The 18,697-nt window shown below is 39.3% G+C and overlaps 2 protein-coding genes across 2 annotated transcripts; one reads left to right on the top strand and one right to left on the bottom strand.

Moving 5' to 3' along the window:
- Positions 1-2,370: 2,370 nt before the first annotated feature.
- On the bottom strand, positions 2,371-8,634 carry LOC144062793 (5-hydroxytryptamine receptor 3C-like). Its single transcript, XM_077584507.1, has 9 exons — positions 8,580-8,634; positions 8,307-8,470; positions 7,350-7,394; positions 7,147-7,253; positions 6,459-6,628; positions 4,873-5,039; positions 4,563-4,773; positions 2,813-2,992; positions 2,371-2,660 (listed from the first exon to the last, which is right to left on the bottom strand). The coding sequence occupies exons 1-9, from the start codon at positions 8,632-8,634 to the stop codon at positions 2,371-2,373; spliced, it is 1,389 nt and encodes a 462-aa protein (XP_077440633.1).
- A 1,416-nt stretch (positions 8,635-10,050) lies between these two features.
- dynlt2b (dynein light chain Tctex-type 2B) lies at positions 10,051-12,114 on the top strand. Its single transcript, XM_077584186.1, has 5 exons — positions 10,051-10,203; positions 10,862-10,995; positions 11,100-11,169; positions 11,235-11,298; positions 11,396-12,114. The coding sequence occupies exons 1-5, from the start codon at positions 10,157-10,159 to the stop codon at positions 11,441-11,443; spliced, it is 363 nt and encodes a 120-aa protein (XP_077440312.1). The 5' UTR covers positions 10,051-10,156; the 3' UTR covers positions 11,444-12,114.
- Positions 12,115-18,697: the final 6,583 nt, after the last annotated feature.

The following is an 18,697-nucleotide window of genomic DNA, read 5'->3' as shown; positions in this document are numbered from 1 at the left end:
GTCGAATGGAGCTGAGGTCAAAGACTGGCCTGAGAGCCTCCAGCAGGGCGGGGCCGTCCGGCCGAGAGCAGTTGGGCATGATGAAGCTACACGATGCTTAACAAAGAGCAAAGACAATCGGCAATGAGGTGAGCCGGCATAAGGAACATGTTGGGTCCACTTTTAAAAACATTGACTTAAAATCAGCTCTATAGAACCGTGTTATCTTATTTTGAATTGCATTATATCTAAATATGATGGACCACCAATTAGAGACATACTACTCTTAAAAACAGTTCAAATAAACAATTTATTTGTCTTAATCTCTCTGCATTTTATTCTATTTACAAGTCACCCACAAAAATTCTACATAATCTCAAAAGAATGAAATTGTACATTTTAGCACTGTACTGCAGGCCTGGACTGGCCATCTGGCGTGGAGGGCTGGACTGGCCATCTGGCGTACAGGGCAGATGCTCTGCGGGTCGAAATGGTGCTATTCAATAATTATTTTTGCTCCATTTTACCCCAAGAGGCCGGTCCACAATTTAGAAGGGAGCTGCCCATTTATCCATTTACAATATAGAAAGCAAACTGAACCAATAAACATCATAGGTAGAGAGAGCTATGTGGTAGCCAAGGGTGGTCAGAAATTGGGCTGGGCTCAGCCGACTGGTCGAGTCCAGTACTTCTGTACTGTATTACATACAAACTGGATTGTACTGCATCAAAAAGAGCATTAAAAAATGTCCTAGCATGGCAGACAGCTGGAAATATTTTGTCACAAAATGCTTTATTTTAACATGATTTTAGAGAGTTCAATTTTGAAAATATATTATTTTCATAGTTTTCATAAATAAATAAAAAAGTAACATAAAATAAGGCATCTCACTGAATGGCCCTTATTTGATGGCACTTTCAGACTGATGACGACAATTAGCCAGGAGGCTATTAGCATGGCTCAAAAAGTCAATAACAAACAATTAGAGGAGGTTTGCAAAATAGATGCGGTCTGCATGTTCTTACCATGTGTGAAGAGAGAGATGAAGATGAAGAGAACCACACAAGGCTTGACTTTCTGCGGGCAGCGCTAAAAACATTAACAGCGGGTCAAAAGTGGTTGTTAAGTTGAGTAATGGTGGGATTGTGCAAAGTGCTCCCATTTTAGTCAATTACTTTCATACTTGCCCTCTTTAATTTCTTTCTTTCTTTTTTTCTTTCTTTCTTTCTTTCTTTCAAAGAATGTGCTGCAAAAGTGCTGGGGCCTCCTCTACTCCCTGGCCACCAATATAAATGCTCTAATAACATCTCTATATGTCATCTACTACTTTCCCTTTGAGAGAAGCTATTGCATTCAACCCCAAATTTTCCCATTACACATCATAATTGGGAGTCACTTATGTACCTATTTTACCCCAAAACACAATCAAAATTACCCTACTAATATAATTTCATGCAGCATTCTAGAGTCAATTGACTCTGTATCTTTTTTATTTTAGTTTATTATTATTATTTTTTTTTTTTTCCAATGCAATGAGTGGGTTCTGGCACCTGTTGAAAAAAGAAGAAGAGATATTTCGCCTTTTAACATTTGTTTTTATTTGTTTGCTTAACCTTAAATTATCTAGGTCAGGCAATCGAGAACAGATTCTCATTCGCAAACATGAACTGGTAGCAGACATCAGAGTAAAACAAAGCAAATAAACCTTTTTTTAAAGCTGTTTTCCTGAAGGGAACCTTCAACTTGGAAAATTGTTGCTGCAGTTAGCTGCTCCGGCTAGCTCCTGCTAGCCCGGTCACTCGCCTTGGCTGCTCTCTCTCTCCGAATAGTAATTGGGGATAGGCTAGGAAAGTGTGGGCTCTCTGAGCCACCGTAGTATGCATTCTATTAGTTCACCACTAGATGTCACTACAAAGTACCAACGTCGGAACGACTAAGAGAAATTGAAATGAAGAATAAAGATAAGCCAAAACTATCAAGTATTTGTCCATATCATTTTATTTTTAGTATTGTATACTTTCACATAACATCTAATCAGCACTAATTGTATATGAGGGATAATTTAACAACCACTTTTCAAAGCAGAGATGGCAAATCCAGATCCAGAAAGTAAAAACACTGCCACAGTTTGGCTTTAGCTCCTTGTGCTAGCTAGCGAGCTCTTTAGCTAGCTCCCCGGGTGCTCAGTTACCTGCCAGGCTGCTAGGGAGCTCGCTAGCTAGCACAAGGTGGTTGTGCAAGCTAGCGAGCTCCCTAGCTAGCTCCCCGGGTGCTCGGCTACCTGCTGTTGAGCTAGCTAGCTAGCACAAGGGGCTAAAGGCAAACTGTGGCAGGGTTTGCCACCTGTGCTTCAAAGTAACATAATAAATTAAGCATGTCAAAGTTGTAATCTACTGGTTATAGGATTTGACCCAGATGATCTTGATGGTGATGAAGCTGACACATAAGAAGAGCAGGTAGATGCCAAACAGCAGACGGTCCATGATGTAACCCACCTGGATCCATTCCTTTGAGCTCTGGTTGCTCCCAAACTCCTCCTCCACCTGTAGGCGGAGGACCTTCAGGTCTCCACCAAGGCTCCTCAGCTCCTGCAGGGCCCTCCCCTCCACTGCCGATCCCTTCTCCTCGTGAGGGTCGACATCACATCCGTGCTGTGTGCACACATTTCTGCCTCTAGTGTCTGTTAAGAGAGATTCAATGTATGGGGTTTATCAGAAAAGTTCCAGGACTGGTGTCACAAAAGATATCGTAACCTAAACTATGAGATCCTATGATATTTACTTTGTACAATGTGTGAGAAGAGGTGATTAACCAGCACTGATCTCTGTATACCTGCATCTTTGACTTCTTCCCAAGGCATTCCAACAAAACGACCCAGGATGCGCAGAACAAGCACACGTATCCAGTAGGGAACAGGAGAGACGTTTTTGGAGCTGAGCAGCAATTTGGTGATGACAATCGTCTCCAGGAGACTGGCCACCATCAGGGCCAGACATAAAGAGAAGAACACATCTGGCATAAAAGACAGGGGTAAGTCACGCACACATTCAGTGGTCAAGAATTAAATAAACAATTGTAACCCGAGCAAAGAAATCTATACAAGTTCCTTCTTGTTTGCTTGAGATTTGAATTGCCACGACATGGAAATCCGTACGTGTTTGCCCACACTGTTTATGGATCACGCAAATGATCAATGCTGCCGATGTTACACTTCACCACACTCAGGAATTTGTTTATAAAATTGTTGGGCGCGTGTGCTATTATTGATGCAGTCTCACAGACTGCTTGGCGGGGAGACCTCTGAACATGAACACGCATTAATTATTTTCCTTTCGACTTTTCCCTTCAGGAATTTCAAATTGTAAACCCATGACAGACGTCCATCTATCCAACAATTTTCTATCCCGTAGTGTTAATTTTGTTAATGAAAACTAAACAAAAATATTTTGGTCAACACATATTTCACTGGACGAAAACTAGACTAGAATAAAACCCTCATCCCTAAACAATAACTGGGACTAAATCAGTATGAATTTTTGCAGACAAGACAAAAATGCACTCCACTTAATAAAAACTGGACTAAAATTTATGAACATTTTAGTTCATGAGCAAAAATGAGACTAAAATTATATGATTTTGTAAAACCCTGTTTCTGCTAACACATAGTGGAAGCCGACCCCCCCCCCCTTTTTTTTTTACTTTGATCTTTCATCTGGTATACATTGTGTTTATATATGATGTATTGATTCCCCCAAAATATATAAAAGTTTAAAAAAAATGATACAACTAGCCCCGGTCTCCCCTAAATTATAGTTTGAATGTAACAATCCAACGGCTAAAATCTTCCAACAATAATGCTAATCCGACCGCTAACTAATGCTGGCTAACTTACTAGCTTCTAGCACTGAGCCACAGTAGCCACTTGTTGAAATGCTGTAATTGTGTGTGAATTTGTTTTTCAGCAAAAAGATGAGAACATTTCAAATGAAATAGTTTTAGATCCGAAATGTTCAACATTATCTGCTAACAAAAAACAAACAGGTGTAAAATGACTGTCCTGACTAAAACTAGACTAAAACGTTGACAGTTTTTGTCGACTAAAACTAGATGGATACAATTATAATTTCTTGGACTAAAATGCTAGATTTAAAGTAGACTAAAAATGAACTCAATAAAAATGGGATGGGGTTGACTAATATGATAAAATGGTAAAAATCGAGCGTGATTGAAAGTGTACTAAAACTGAGACTAAATTTAAAAATGTCTGATCAAATTAACACTACTATTCCGCTTGTCCATATTACAGTTTCACGTGAGCTGGATCTCAGATGATATTGGGCGAGAGAATTACTACTTCTCTCTTGGTATTGAATGTGCCACAGATTCTGTTCCCGTGTCTTTTTAATTGTTAGCTCCAATCAATAGTGCAGTTGGAGCAGGAACTTACAGATTCCTATTTTGAAGCTCTATTTTCATGACTTTTGCAAATCTGTGTCATAAAACTGCACAGAGGCGTGTTAGACCTGGTGTTGGTTATTTCGCAGCCGGCATAAAAAAACGTGATCGTGAGTGTGGCGCTTACTGATGATGGGGATGGTGTTTCCCGTGATAGGCAGCAGGTCATTCATGATGAGCAGGAAGACGGTGTAGCCCAGGATGAGGGTCATCTTGAAGGAGGAGCGGTCCACACTTTGCGGAGGTAGCAGGAAGCTAAAAAGGTCCACTGTGATGAGGAAAATGCTGGGGAGCAGCAGGTTGACCACGTACAGCGTGGACCTGCGTCGCAGTCGGATCTAGCGAAAGAATTGAAAACATTTTGCTTCCTTTGGACTTTGATGAAGTATTCTTATCTTCAGATTCGGTTCATTTGCATGCAATGCAATCAGACATACGTGAAATTGAAGCTCGTCCACGTAGGTATGTTCACTCTCATGGTGATGATTCAGCTTTAAGGCAGTGATGCTCAGCAGCTCCCACTCCCCTAAAGTGGTCATCACCTTCTTGGATTTGGCTGTGATTAATTCGTCAGACATCGACTGGGACACCGTCATGTCACTTGCTAAACAAAATAAAACATGTTTAGTTGTAAAGGCCAGAATGTATGGATTTTGTATTATGTAGAAAAAGGTAGCATTTGAGTAATTTTGTTTGTCATGTTAGTGACTGTAACATACTTTATATTCACGACTACGACATTTTACGTATGCTATGAACTTGTTCCTCTATGATTAGTCAATTTGCAGTCTAATCTAGCTAATTCATTCAAACCCAAAAACATATAAATGCGTTTTTTAATACTTTGTCCTTAACTCCCCAAAATGTATGTATACGTTTTTTAAATGTTTTTTTTTAGTGCTAGAACATACAGAAGGCTTTGATGTAGCTTCTGACATGAAGAGGTTGCTTAAAGCAATGGTAGTTATTACAAAAAAACGGCCAGCAGGTGGCAGCAAAGTATAAGAGATTAGCCAGGGCAATGTTGCAACAAGCTCTTGTCCCCAGTGTTTTCAACAGGTTGCTTAGCTATATTCTAATGCTAATTGCTACTAAACAGAAACAGATACAAATATACTTTTTTTTTTCATGATGAAAGAAAAGGCTCTAATCTTTTTTTTTTGTAGGTTCCATATTTTTATACAGTAGTAAGAGAACACAATATTCTGTGGACCTTGCAAAATCAGTCAAAATCCGGTAAAACAGCGAAGGGGGTTGCTTCAGTGAAAATGGCTGGGAGTTAATGACATCAACCATCTAATGTTAATCTATCCTTTCTTTAACAGGGGAAATCCTCTGGATTTGATTTAATGTCTACTACCAGCAAAGCATTCCACAGTAGCATAGGGGACATTTTCAAATTACAGAATTTAGGAAATTAAATTTGCTTTTGGCACTCTTCCTAAAAAAAAAAAAAAATGGAACAAATTGTGTCCAGGGAGAGATTTTTATCTTCCCAGAAGAGCTGGTAAAAAAAAAGAAGAAGAAAAAAAAAGAACAATTCTGGGAAAAATGGGACGGGTGGCAACTTTATTATTATTATTATTATTATTTTGTAGATTCAAGCACATTTATTTTTCTTTTTTTTTACGTGTATGAAATGTATGTGGTTTTTTTATGACATAGTGCAGACAAGTATAGTCAAAAAACAATCATTCTGTATTAAGTTAATGTCTGTTAACATATTTTTTTCATATTTCATTTAAAAGAAAATTTCCAAAACAAGTCCAAGGTCCATTGTTAATTCTCACTGTAAACTGTGGGGAGCTGTTTTACTGCAGAAACATGCATAGTGTCAATGCGTACGTTGAGGATCTGTTGTATCAAAAAGAGTACCCTTCTCAAGAAATTAGGGTTGGGATATGTTTATATTTTAAGTCATTTTCTCCTTTGCATAACTCCCATGCATCATCTATATAATTGACTTCCTTATTTTCACATTTTCCTTAACTAGGATCAAAAGTCAAAGTGCAAAATCCGTTACCCAAGTTAACGAGGGAGCCGAAGGTAAGAGTGCAGTCCTGTTTGTCAAAAGGGAAGGTGTAGATGTCCAGGTTACACGAACTGACAACTCTGCTTGGTTTTGCGTCATGCATTTGTCCATCGCTGTGCAGATTCACATATGGAACAAGTGGAGCTTTGTCTTGATCCATACTGCAACACACAGATACGCACTTAGATGTACAAATTGATGTTTTTATTTCTCCTGAAAACGAGGGAGATGATTATATATTACAGAACGATGCGATTATATATTTTTATTTGATTTGTTCAAAATAAATGTTCACAGTAGTCACAATAAAATGAGTAAATAATAGGAAATATTCGATCCGCTGATTTATGCAAGTTCACTTCTGTTTGAGTTGCTTTTTTTTGTTTATTTTTTGTTTTTTAAGGCGTATTTGTAGCCCACTAAAAAGAAAAATAATTTAAAAATTTAACCAAGTTTATACACTTTTTCCGCAAAACTCTTTTTTTGTGTGTGTGTGTGTGTGTGTGTGTGTGTGTTTTTTTAGTTTTCTAGTTAAGACAGTGAAAAAAAAATATCTGGGAATGTAAGCATTTTAAAACAATACATCAAATGACGGTCCAACATTGTTGAATTGTGTTGTATGTTTACTGATGCACAGATGCGAATCTAAGAAACACACCGATTATATTTCGAAACTCACAATTCACGGATGAAAAGATCTGGAACCCAGAAATTCTCTCTGGGAAGAGTAATCTTGTCGGTGCCACACTGGACCGGGTCCCAAGTGACAAACTCATTCTGCCACCACTGACGCAATGTGGATATGAATGCAAACGGAAAAGTGATAACGTTGCACGTCATTGCAGTTTCATCATACAACAACAAAAAGGATGCATTACTTACAAAAGTCTGCCAAAGATAAGTCGTCAGGAGTTGAGCTTTCTCGTTCTGAAAAACACACGCTTCAATTAGGTCAGAGTTACATTACTGTAAAGGCAAATGCACATTGTTTTTTTTTCCACTTGCTGACATAACTATTAATTTGATAAATTAACTCATCCGCTGCCATTGACGGCTACTGATGTCAAAAAATAATTTGAACTATTTTTATTAGTTCACATTTCTCCCCCACTTTTGTTAACAAGTGTGAGACAACCTAGAATTTTTTTTATTGTACATTTAGAACGGATATCAAATTTGTGATTAATCGTGAGTTAACTATTGAAGTCATGCGATTAATTACAATTAAAACATTTGATCGTCTGATGCCCCAAAATTTGAATAATCTTTCCTTTTCCTTTTTTTTTTAATTAGGGGCATCAGGCGATAAATTTTTTAAAATTGTAATTAATCACATGACTTCACTAGTTAACTCAAGATTAATCACAAATTTCATATCTGTTCTAAATGTACAACACATTTTTTTCTAGGTTTTCATACTATTAACAAAAGTGGGGGAAAAAATGTGAAACTACTAGAAATAGTTCAAATGAATTTTTGACGTCTATCGCCGTCAATGGCAGTGAATGAGTTGAGATGAGATATTATAGACATTTTTTGTGTAAGACATCATCTTTTTAAAATTGTCACTATTATGTGTCCATATTGTAACTACATTTCATATTTAAAACTGTCCATAATGGAGCAGTATTTGTTTATGAAATTTATTAATAAAAATGCACAATTTTGTTTTAAGTCATCTAAAATAATTTGTATAATTTACTACTACTAATATCACATTTCACCACAATCAAATTATTTCAAAAACAGGTTTCAAAGTACAGTATTTATAGACCAGCTGTTATACAGTACATATCGCATATAAACATCATTTATGGATTTATAATGGGCTGAACATACCACTCCTAATATTCCATAGAGCAGGAAGTGTAAGCGGACGTCGGTGGGGGTTGTCATGTTTATGACTGGCCGAATGGCGGCCATCTTAAAGATCGGCTTCAGGGCCTCCAGCAGCGCCAGTTGGTTCGGTTCGGAACAGTTTACCTTGACGGCGCTGCAAGGAGCTGAACAAATAGTTTTTACTTAAAATAAATTATTTACTTATACTCATAAAAAAAAAAACTCAAGGGAAACTCAGCACTCAAAAAGAAAAAAAAAAAAAAAAAAACATACCTGGAATAAAGACCAGCAGCATAATCAACGTGAGCGACATTGAGAGCAGATTCATGATGTCAAATCTTTTTTTGTGCCTGTAGAGAACTTATCATATTATTAAAATATAGCTGCCAATTTCAGACAGCATAAAAAATAACTTGCCTATCAGCCAATAGAAGACTTGAGTTCTCCTTATCAGCCTGCTTGTACATACTGAAGGTATATATAGTGGCACTGCACCTGAAGCATGACGTTGAGAATTAAAAACATGCAAAGAATGTGGTTAAAGGCAAGCAAAATTCTGCAAAGCAAGGCAGCCGCTTCAATCTTATAGGAATGTATCCCAAAAACAAAAAATAAACCGCAGCCCCAGTGCATGCACGCGTGTGCGTGTGTGTGAGACACGGATTGTCACGCCTGCTGATCACAAACAAATAAAGTGTTTATGCCCTGTGAAGAAGAGGCTTGCTCTCGTATGGAAACACATCACCACCATTTTTGTTTAAAATAAACAGACTGTGTAACAAATACACTACGTAGACTAGATCATCAAATGAATAATAATCAAACACAAAAAAATAGCAAACAATAAATGCACTGCTGGAATAAATTCAGATTTCTGAATATGTTGAAAGTTTTGACGATATACGTAATAATACTTTATTGTATTTATTTTTAATAATTTTTTGGGGCTTTTAGCCTTTAATTGATAGGACAGAGTGATAGAGTGCCTACAGTGCTGAATATTGTTATATGTTGCAGAACATATAAATAGCTACAGTATATCTTAGATATCTTGTTTAAAAAAATACTAAAAAATATTATATACTAGTACATAGCTACCACAGAATTGTTTCTGTAAATTAATTAAGCCTTATATTTATTGACCTACTTCCACACAAAACATTTAAAATGAACTATTGTGTAAAACCCCAAATAAAACTTGTACTTGTAAAGCTGTACTCTAATTAAAAAAAAAAACGTATACAATACTGTGTGCGATGCATCATCCAGCTTTTGCATGAATGACGGAATCGCATTACTATACCTTAATGTCTTTTTAGCTATCTGCAAAAGGCTCTCAAGGTTGAAGCTGCACAGTTCACAGACACCAATTTGTGACCCATAATGCATTTGGTAAAAAGAACAGATTGAAAACAGTATAAAAGGGTGACCTTTTACAAAGAAGGCACCCTGGCGAAAATGGTGATCATATTATCTTCCTAGTCAGCACATTGAAAATGATGCATTGAACTTCCTGACTAGCAGTACGTGAAGAGATCAGTAAAGAGTGTTAAGAAATCTCTGAGCAATTGTGGCTTTCATTGGATTTATTCCACTGTGTATTTTGTTGGACAAAAACTTTCTTTTCATCAGTCGCTCTTATTTGAGCTTCAATGCTGTTACGTCACCATCGTAGCAACGGAACTCTGTCGTAAAGCGAGGACCTGTCAGTCACTTCCGGTGATAGGGTGGGGGGTGGGTATCAACTTCCGGGAATGTTATGCTCAAACTTTCCAGAGCGAGTGAAACACTGCTCGCTTTACTTTTCTGCGCCACAACTCTTTGTTAAGCTAATATATCACTGACATGCCATGGAAGGCTCAGATTCTTACCTCATACGACCCAACTATCAGTACAAGTGAGTTGTTTGACGCTAAATCCGTATCGTGTGACGTTAGCTTAGCTTGTAGCCGTAGCCTTGCCGACGCTCGCGTTGCCTAGCTACCGTAAACCGACATTTTCCAATTCCTTCCACCAAGATTTATTGTGCTCATGCGTTGTCATCATTGTGAAATATTTAAAACACACTCCATAAAAGGCTTCAAACTATGCTAATCAAGTTGACCGTCGTTTGGTATTTATTAAGCTCTTAAACATAAACATGACCTTCTTAAAATATGATCAGGCTGGCCGCCGCTGCATCGTTAGTGAAGCAGATCAGAATTCTACCGCAGAAATTACATTATTAATTACGATATAATCAGTATTAGTGCCAGATTTCAGACGCCATTATTTTAGGTAGATGATGTCACGAGAAACGCTTCTCAGAATGACACAATGAACTTTTTCCGCCACTACAACCTACATCAACAACAACAAAATAGAACCATTTAAATATTAAATTAGCCTCACAGCATTTGCTTATTGATCAGTACATCTGCACAGTTCTGAGGCTCGGGTTTCAAAACAAAAGATAACTAATTTCAAGTACTCTTTTATGTTAGGTAATGTTTAAGGATTGCATGTTGGACTGAGGTGTATTTTGTATTCTTTCTGGCCTTTATGTAACATTTTAGATTCAAGTCTGCTGTTGTAAAGGAGTGCATTCGTGAAACAGTGAAGGCACGCCTGTTAGAAGCACAATATGACCCAGATGAGGTCGCAGAGATTACCCGCACACTGGCTGACTCTGTGAAGAATAAAGTGAAGAGTGAGTCCTTCATCAGACATTAAAACAATGAAATTGATATCCAATTCAACGTTTGCGTTATTAGTAATCACTGTGTTGTTTATTTTTTTCCCCTTCCAACGCAGAATTAGGGTTTGACAGGTACAAGTTTGTTGTGCAAGTGACCATTGGAGAACAACGCGGACAAGGAGTCAAGTGAGTGACATATTGATTCAAATGATTATTTTAAAGCGTTGAATAAAATGTGTTGGATTTGACAGGATGTCGTCAAGGTGTTTATGGGATGCTGATACAGACAACTATGCAGAAGATGTTTTCATGAATGCAAGTACTTTTATTCTTTTTGGTGTGCTGTGTGATTTTTGGAGTGGCTTCATGTTGGTGTGTGTTTATTTCTGAATATTTTTTGTCACTTTCACAGGAAAGCTTGTTCTGTGCTGTGGCCGTGTTTGGAAGCTATTTCTATTAATTAAGAGTGTGGATGGAGGAGGATGGCAGCTACGAATGCGAAAACTGCGGCAGAAATCCTTCGGTGACACGCTCATCATTCCAATTTTTATTTCATTGACTTCTTGTTAACTGCGGGTAGCCCTTTATGAATTAAATATATAATTAGAAAAGGTGTTAAAATTTAATTAAAGACCAATACGTAGATGATGCTGATAGAGAAATATTATATTGATTAGAATACAATAATGTACATTCCTGTATAACTTATTTCCTACAGGGACCACATGAGTAGCCAAGTGGGCCTGTTCTAGGAATTGCTCATTATTGATATGCATCTACCTTTTTTGTTGCTTTTCTTTTTAAATCAAACTTGCATTAGTGTAAACTTTGAAATTAGAGTACAATACCCAATCATCAAAAACAACAACAAAACTAGGTACAGTTCAAAGATCAGTACTATAGCAAATTGCCAATCTGTAGTGTTTGTGGAGAGACACAACAGCGGTATAGACCCCAATTAACCTATAAGTAATTTGAGCAAAATTGTTATCCCTTTGTACCAGTTAGTACTAAGTACCCCCAAAAATTTGCTTAGTTTGAAAAAGGTGAGTGACCCCTGCATAAATAGCTATGTTAGTGAATTAATACGTCTTGAAAAGTGTCAATCAAAATAAATATTCTTATCTTGGCTACAGGTCTTCATTGAATCATTACTTTGTGCTGTTCGAATGAAGTGTCTGTTGAGCACTCACAAGGTTGTAGATTCTGTGTCTTGCATGAAAATGAAGTCAGAAGTCATTTCAAATGTGAAATAGGTCATTTATTTTCCGAGTGGCTCTCTGTTTGAAGAGGTCCTCTTAAAGTGGTCACAAATGTGTTGTCCGGAAGCTGACATATTGTCTTGTTTAGAGCGAGGCCTCTCGGATACTGAACTCATCTCATTTTCAGCATCTAGCATACAACTAAATAAATCAACTTTATTTTTGTATATTTCTCCATGTCTTTGTATGCATTCAGATAGACACATGATATAGTGATGTTGCACCATAAAACATACTGAAACTTATTTTGAATGTTATCCAATAGGTATCAGTGGTTGTTGTCACATAGTCAGCAATACAACATTTAAAAGCATTTACAAGCAAAATAACTAAAGTCATTCTAAAACAAAGTAAATAAATAAAAAGTAGTTTCTTAAAATTACTATAAGAACTGACAGTGCAAGAAAAATATTTTCTAAAATTGTATCTAAAAAAAATGCTTTAATAGATTTAATCAGAGGCATGGGAAAAAAATGCAGTTTTTAATCTGGATTTAAAATGACTTGCGCTGGGCTGATTTCACTTCTGTTTAGCTGTTTTGCATTGCCGTTAACATGGTATCCATGTCAAAAAATTGAGTATTTTCCACATTGTAATTTGTATTGGGTTTTTCAAATAAATTTAAAAGTTCTCTGAAGTAAACCTAGCCTGTCTTTGCAGATGCGCCTAACAAACAAAAAAAAAGCAGAAAGTGCTTGCTTTGCTCTGTTGTGCTTGTGCATGCACTGATAACACTATTAGTTACTTGTATGGAAGCAGTGACTTTGTCGAAAGAATTATAATTACATACGTGCACAAAGTTTCTTACATTGGTTAGTGTTTCTTGCTGTCTAGTAATCGAAGACGCTGCTGTGTTAAGTTTGTGTTATGACGTGGTGACTGATACAAAATGGCAGCACTGCGATGTTCTGTGATTCATGGTGATTAGAGAAATATGTTTTTTTTTTTTTAATATATATACATTTTAGCATTTAAGATTATATTGGAATGAAAGTTCACCATTTTCACAAGCCCTAGGTAGCAGTAAACCTTCATAAAACAATGACTCGTACACATCTATATTATGGTGCCCTGATTTGTGATTATTATTATTTTTTTAGTAAAGAAATGTGTATTGTCAACAAATTACAGTTATTTTGTTGTTTGGATTTCTAAATGTTCAACCACAACAGCCATCTATTATTAACTTGCAAATGTAAATAAATAATCAATGATTTCCATGCATCCTTGCTTATCACAGTCGGTACCACACAATCCACCTCAGATAGGAATACTTAATACTCAAAGTTATAATAATGTTTATAGTTGATTACAGTGACATAAAATGAAGCCAAACTGTACTATCACATTTCAATATGCAGTTGCATTTACATCCGATCATTAAATTAAAGGTTGCGCAGTCTTAGGCCCCGTCCAGACGGAAGCAAAGCCGGCTTCGTTCCTCAAACAAATCTCGTACACACAGAAGCATTTCAAGACTTGCGTGTGTCCAAAAGAAGACGCTGAAGACGTTTTAACGGCTGTAACGTATATGCCAAGTCTGGAGTGGCGCTGTAGCGCAGCCACAGGGAGTTAACGGTAAGCGTAGAAGAAGAATCACACTTTTTTTCCCCCCCTAACTTTATTGGAATCTACAGAACAAACATGGCTTTGCCTGTATCGAAACAACAGAAACAAATGACAATGGCGGCTGATTCAAGTGCGACACCGCTTGTTGAATGTGGGAATAAACAAGCAAAATATTTTGCTGTAAAAGTATAAGCAAGCTAAGGAGACTGCGCAAAACGACTACGACACGGCTATCCGCCATTGTTGTTGTCAGTCACGCAAGAATTGGCGCATACGTCATCAATCTGCGACAATGCGTCGTCATCGAGCTGCGACCATTACGTCACCGCTGGAGGAGTATCCTGCATATGGTGTCCAGACGGACGCGTACGGGGCGCGTTTTGAAATCTTTCCACTCTGGAGCCCGCTTTCAAAATTGATTGGTTTCAAGTTCTGAAACCCCGCTGTCATGTGGACGAACGGCTTAAACGGTAAGAAGCTTGTGAGGATACATTGAAATTGTGTGGACGGGGCCTGAAAAATGTATCCTCAGCCTTTATCTTGAAAAAATGAAGAGGATTTAAAATGAATGATTAGATAAGAATTTGTCAAGAATAACTTGTCTGTGGAAAATGTGACCACAATGTCTTCTTTCTGGTGTCCCTGGGCGCTTTCGGAATTGCTTGGGCTGGTCGTTTGCCAGTTTCACCAGTTGGAAAATGTTAGGCTTTCCATTCCCACTCAGACCACATTAGACTAATTAGACGAATGAGCCATCCTTCCAACCATCCATTTACGATACCGCTAATCCTGCACCCAGGACTTGTTGCCAGTCAATGACAGCGCACACATAGAAGCAGACGATTCATACTCCCGTCTGTCACTGAGCGGGGAACTGACCCCATGCTGCCTGCAGGTGCAAGTCAGGCAAGTGAACCTCTCCACCGTTGATGACATCTAACAAGGCAGAAGCAATTGACTGAATATGCTCAGGTATCAATTACGGAAATGACTCGTACTGATTACATAAACATGGCAGGGGAGTCTTTCTCCTGCTGTTTTTGCTGTACTTCAGGTGCTTCAACGGAACCTCTTGAAACGGAAAGTCCAAATCCAAACAACGATTTATGCAAAGCTGTCATTGCTAAATTTGCTCACACTTGTAATCAAGCAGGAATCCCTGTCAGGTGCTGCCATGACATTGCCAAATCTGTTGCCGTATATGAATTGAATGTTTGCATCACACAGTACATAGATACTGTATATATTCTATAGAAATGTGATTGGTCTCATGGTCACGTACGTATATAGAAGCATGTAGACGAAGGGCTCGAATTTTCTGCCCAGTGGATGTCTAGCGTAAGGCACGGTCTAAATCGACACAGGGGTGGGTTAGACTGGACTTTGGTATTTTTGAAGATGCAAGCAGCTTGTATGCAGAGGTGGGCACCGTTTTTTCCGTCTGCCCATCACTGATAGATACCCCCTTGGATATGCGGAAAAAGATGGCTGGCTGGATGATTAGACATAAATCTTGGTTAAGCAATCAGTTTTTCAGAGCTTCATGTGTTCTTCCAGAAGGGTCTAACAAGAAGGCTGTCCTCTCATGGACAAGGTTGTGCCTGTGCATTAATGCGGAGAGATTTTCCAGTCCTTATGTCGGAGCAATGTGGTGATTACTAGCTGTTGTTTCCAAGCGAGGTAGTCACTTCATATGTGTCAAGTTGCCTCTAGACTTTGCACATTGCTTCATCTTTTTTTTTTTTGTGCAAATCGGTTGAAGGGCTTTAAGCATCTGTCAGTATGTAAGCCATGACTTCAATTCAGAACACTTGTAAGGACCTTGAGAGATGAGATCAGATGTCCAAAATGATGAGCTGAATCCTATTCGGCTGACTTTTAGCGAGAGGTGAGCTACACCTGCACATGCAATTGCACCTCAATAAACTACAATATCATGAAAAACTTATTTCAAATCAAAACTTGCATTATTTAAGGGAATGATTTTCCTGAGATGTGAATTCCATCAAATTCCATCAAGCTCCATCAATCCTGAAGTTTGTGATGACATTTATACTTGTGAAGAGTTTCATTTAATAGCGTGCCCCCACCAGAGATGTCATTCTGACTGTTCACAGCTGCTCTATGACTTTCAAACCTCATCACCCATCTTCCATCTGCTCACATATTCCAATTCCATTATCTGCTCCCTGGTCATTATCAGTAAGTAGTAGGTTTATATGCGTCATTTATTAGCAGTTATCTCCCCCCTATGCTGGATTGGGTTCCATTCGTTTGTATCTGAAATTGAAGATGCAATTGTGCTCTATTTCACACACTCAAAATGACACTGAGTGTAATTTGTATATCAAATATGTTGAAATTAAATTGAAATTAAAACAAACATGTTGCACACTTGTACTCTTATATAAAAACCCTCGTGCAACTTTGGTTATAGGACGCATGAAAGGTAGAGTTGAAGCGGCTAGCGCAATGCTAAAGGTGGGCTTGAGTAATACATGTCTAGGGTTGATCTGGTTTTATTTATTTATTTATTTATTTTATTTTATTTTTTTTCTTGGGAGAGCTCAGTATTGATCATTTGACATTTCATCATCATTGTTCTCCCTTTTTTTTTTTTTGTATGTGGATGTGTGTTTGTGCGTGCGTGCGTGCGTGTAAAAAAAAAATCCCATACTGTTCACCTAAACCGAACACTTCAAAATCCAGCCAGAGTCGTGGGGCCGCCAGGAGACCCGAAGAGGGACCAAAGAAAAGCGAAGCCCAGCACCGACCAGACACCACCCACCGGGCCACTAACCAGAGTCCTTCACCAACCCCAGAGACATCTAAATTCCAACAAATCAGGGAGACCTCAAGGGCCCAAAGGAGAAACTGAGGAAAGGTAGAAAGGACAGACGAAGCAGAGTGAGATCCACAGACACCAGCCTCCACCGATTCAATGACCTGAGGAAGATTGTGTCTGAGTCTCGATAGATGCTGGTGTGGTGGATCTGGCATGCATGAAAATCTCCACCAAAGAGGGGAGGCGTCGACCCCCGCCAGGACAGAGCAAGCGCAACACCTCAGGGCCCCCCAGGCCGCGGCAGCGCCAAAAGACGACCCCCGGGCCCCGCAGGGGCCACCGGCCGGAGAGCAAACCCAGGAGCAGGACCCCGGGACCCCGGCTCGCTCCCCGGATACTGGGGCCCGCCCGAAGTGCCCGGAGGCCCACCGGAGCGGGGCGGGTACAACACCAACGCCGCCCACCCCCCGGCCCCCGGAGCGCCGAGACCCGGGCCACGGATGGAACCCCCGGCCCAGGGGAGGGGGAGGAGGACGGACAGGGGAGGGGGAGGGGACGGGGGAAGGAGACGACAGGAAGGGCAGGAGGCAGCGGCAGGGCCGCAGAGAGAGGGGGAGAGGAGGAGGAAGGGCGACGAGGGAGAAGGGACAGGGAGGTGGAGGACGGGCGGGGAGAGGCGAAGAGGGAGATGAAGCAAGGGGGAGGAAGGGGAGGGTAGAGGGAACCACGGGGCACCCCGGCGGCCCACAGGCCCCGAACCGCGTCGCCGGGCCCAGAGCGACGGACCGCGCCGGGGCGGCGCCGCCCCGAACACCAGGGAGAGCCCCGCAACACAGCACCCCCCACGAGACCCAGGGAACGATCAAGACGCAGCCGCCACCCAGCAGCCAACAGAGGGGCAGACCCGCCCACGCCCAGCCAGAGGGGGACAGCACCTGTAGAGTTAGTCCCCTGGCATGCAGTGAATTCGAATATTAGCCCTTAGTGCCCATTGGAGGTGAATCTGCTCGATCCTGTTGGCAGCAACTGGGTTCCTGACTATAAAAACACAACCATTAGTTAGACATTAGACCATTAGACCATTAGACAAACTGCCAAATGCAGAGACATCAATGTAAATTATCACGATGTGGTGGCTCTCGCTAACAGGCAGAATTAAATAACCAGAATTAGGTTAAAATATTCTATATACGTAGACCATATTTCTATGAATTTTGATATTTGTTTTTTATTTGAGGCCGATATTTTTTCCATTAAAATGTGATTTATGAGGAGGTTAGACCATTGGTCGATATTCAGAGTTTGTTTATTTTTCCAGTTAACAAGAATTGTTTTTTTTTGCGATAGTAAGGGCTACAAGTGTAGATTGAAATTGTTAATGTGGTAGGTCAGTTGTTGTTAAGTCACCTAGCAAACACAAGTTTGGAGATAAAGGTATCCTACAGTCCAAGATAGCGGAAAGTTTTTCTAAGACTTTAGTCCAGAAATACATAACCGGAGTGCATAACCATAAAGCATGAAAATAAGTGTCTGTAGTGTTTTGTAAACATTGGAGACAAATGTCGGAGTCGGAGAGTCCCGTTTTCTTCATCATATATTGAGTAATGTATGTTCTATGGATAATTTTATATTGGCTAAGTTGTAAATTTGTGTGTTTTGTCCTTTTAAATGCATTTTCACAAACTTGAATCCAAAAGTCAGATTCCGGAGCTATAGACAAGTCTGTCTCCCATTTTAAGATGGGTAAAGACATTTTATCCGTATATGAAAGTAACATATATTTTTGAAAGTTTTTTTGTTGTTGTCGGAGAAAGCTTGGTAATATCTTTAGCTAAAACCGGCGGTTGGAGCGTACCCTGAAGTGTTGGAATTTGTTTCTTTATCATATTTTTAACTTGCAGATAATGTAAAAAATTTCCGTTTGTTATTTTGTATTTTTGGAGCAAGGATGTATATGATATAAACATATTATCTGAGAAGAGATGGTGGAGATGTGTAATTCCTTTCTGCTCCCACACACCTAAATAAAACGATTGGTTGTTAATTCGAAAGTCAGGGTTATGCCATAGGGGAGAAAGCCCACAGGGCTCCACTTGGG

This window comes from Vanacampus margaritifer, chromosome 13 (assembly GCF_051991255.1).
Source record: "Vanacampus margaritifer isolate UIUO_Vmar chromosome 13, RoL_Vmar_1.0, whole genome shotgun sequence".
In the NCBI taxonomy this organism is placed as follows: Eukaryota; Metazoa; Chordata; class Actinopteri; order Syngnathiformes; family Syngnathidae; genus Vanacampus; species Vanacampus margaritifer.
This window is presented reverse-complemented; position numbering and strand designations above follow the sequence as displayed.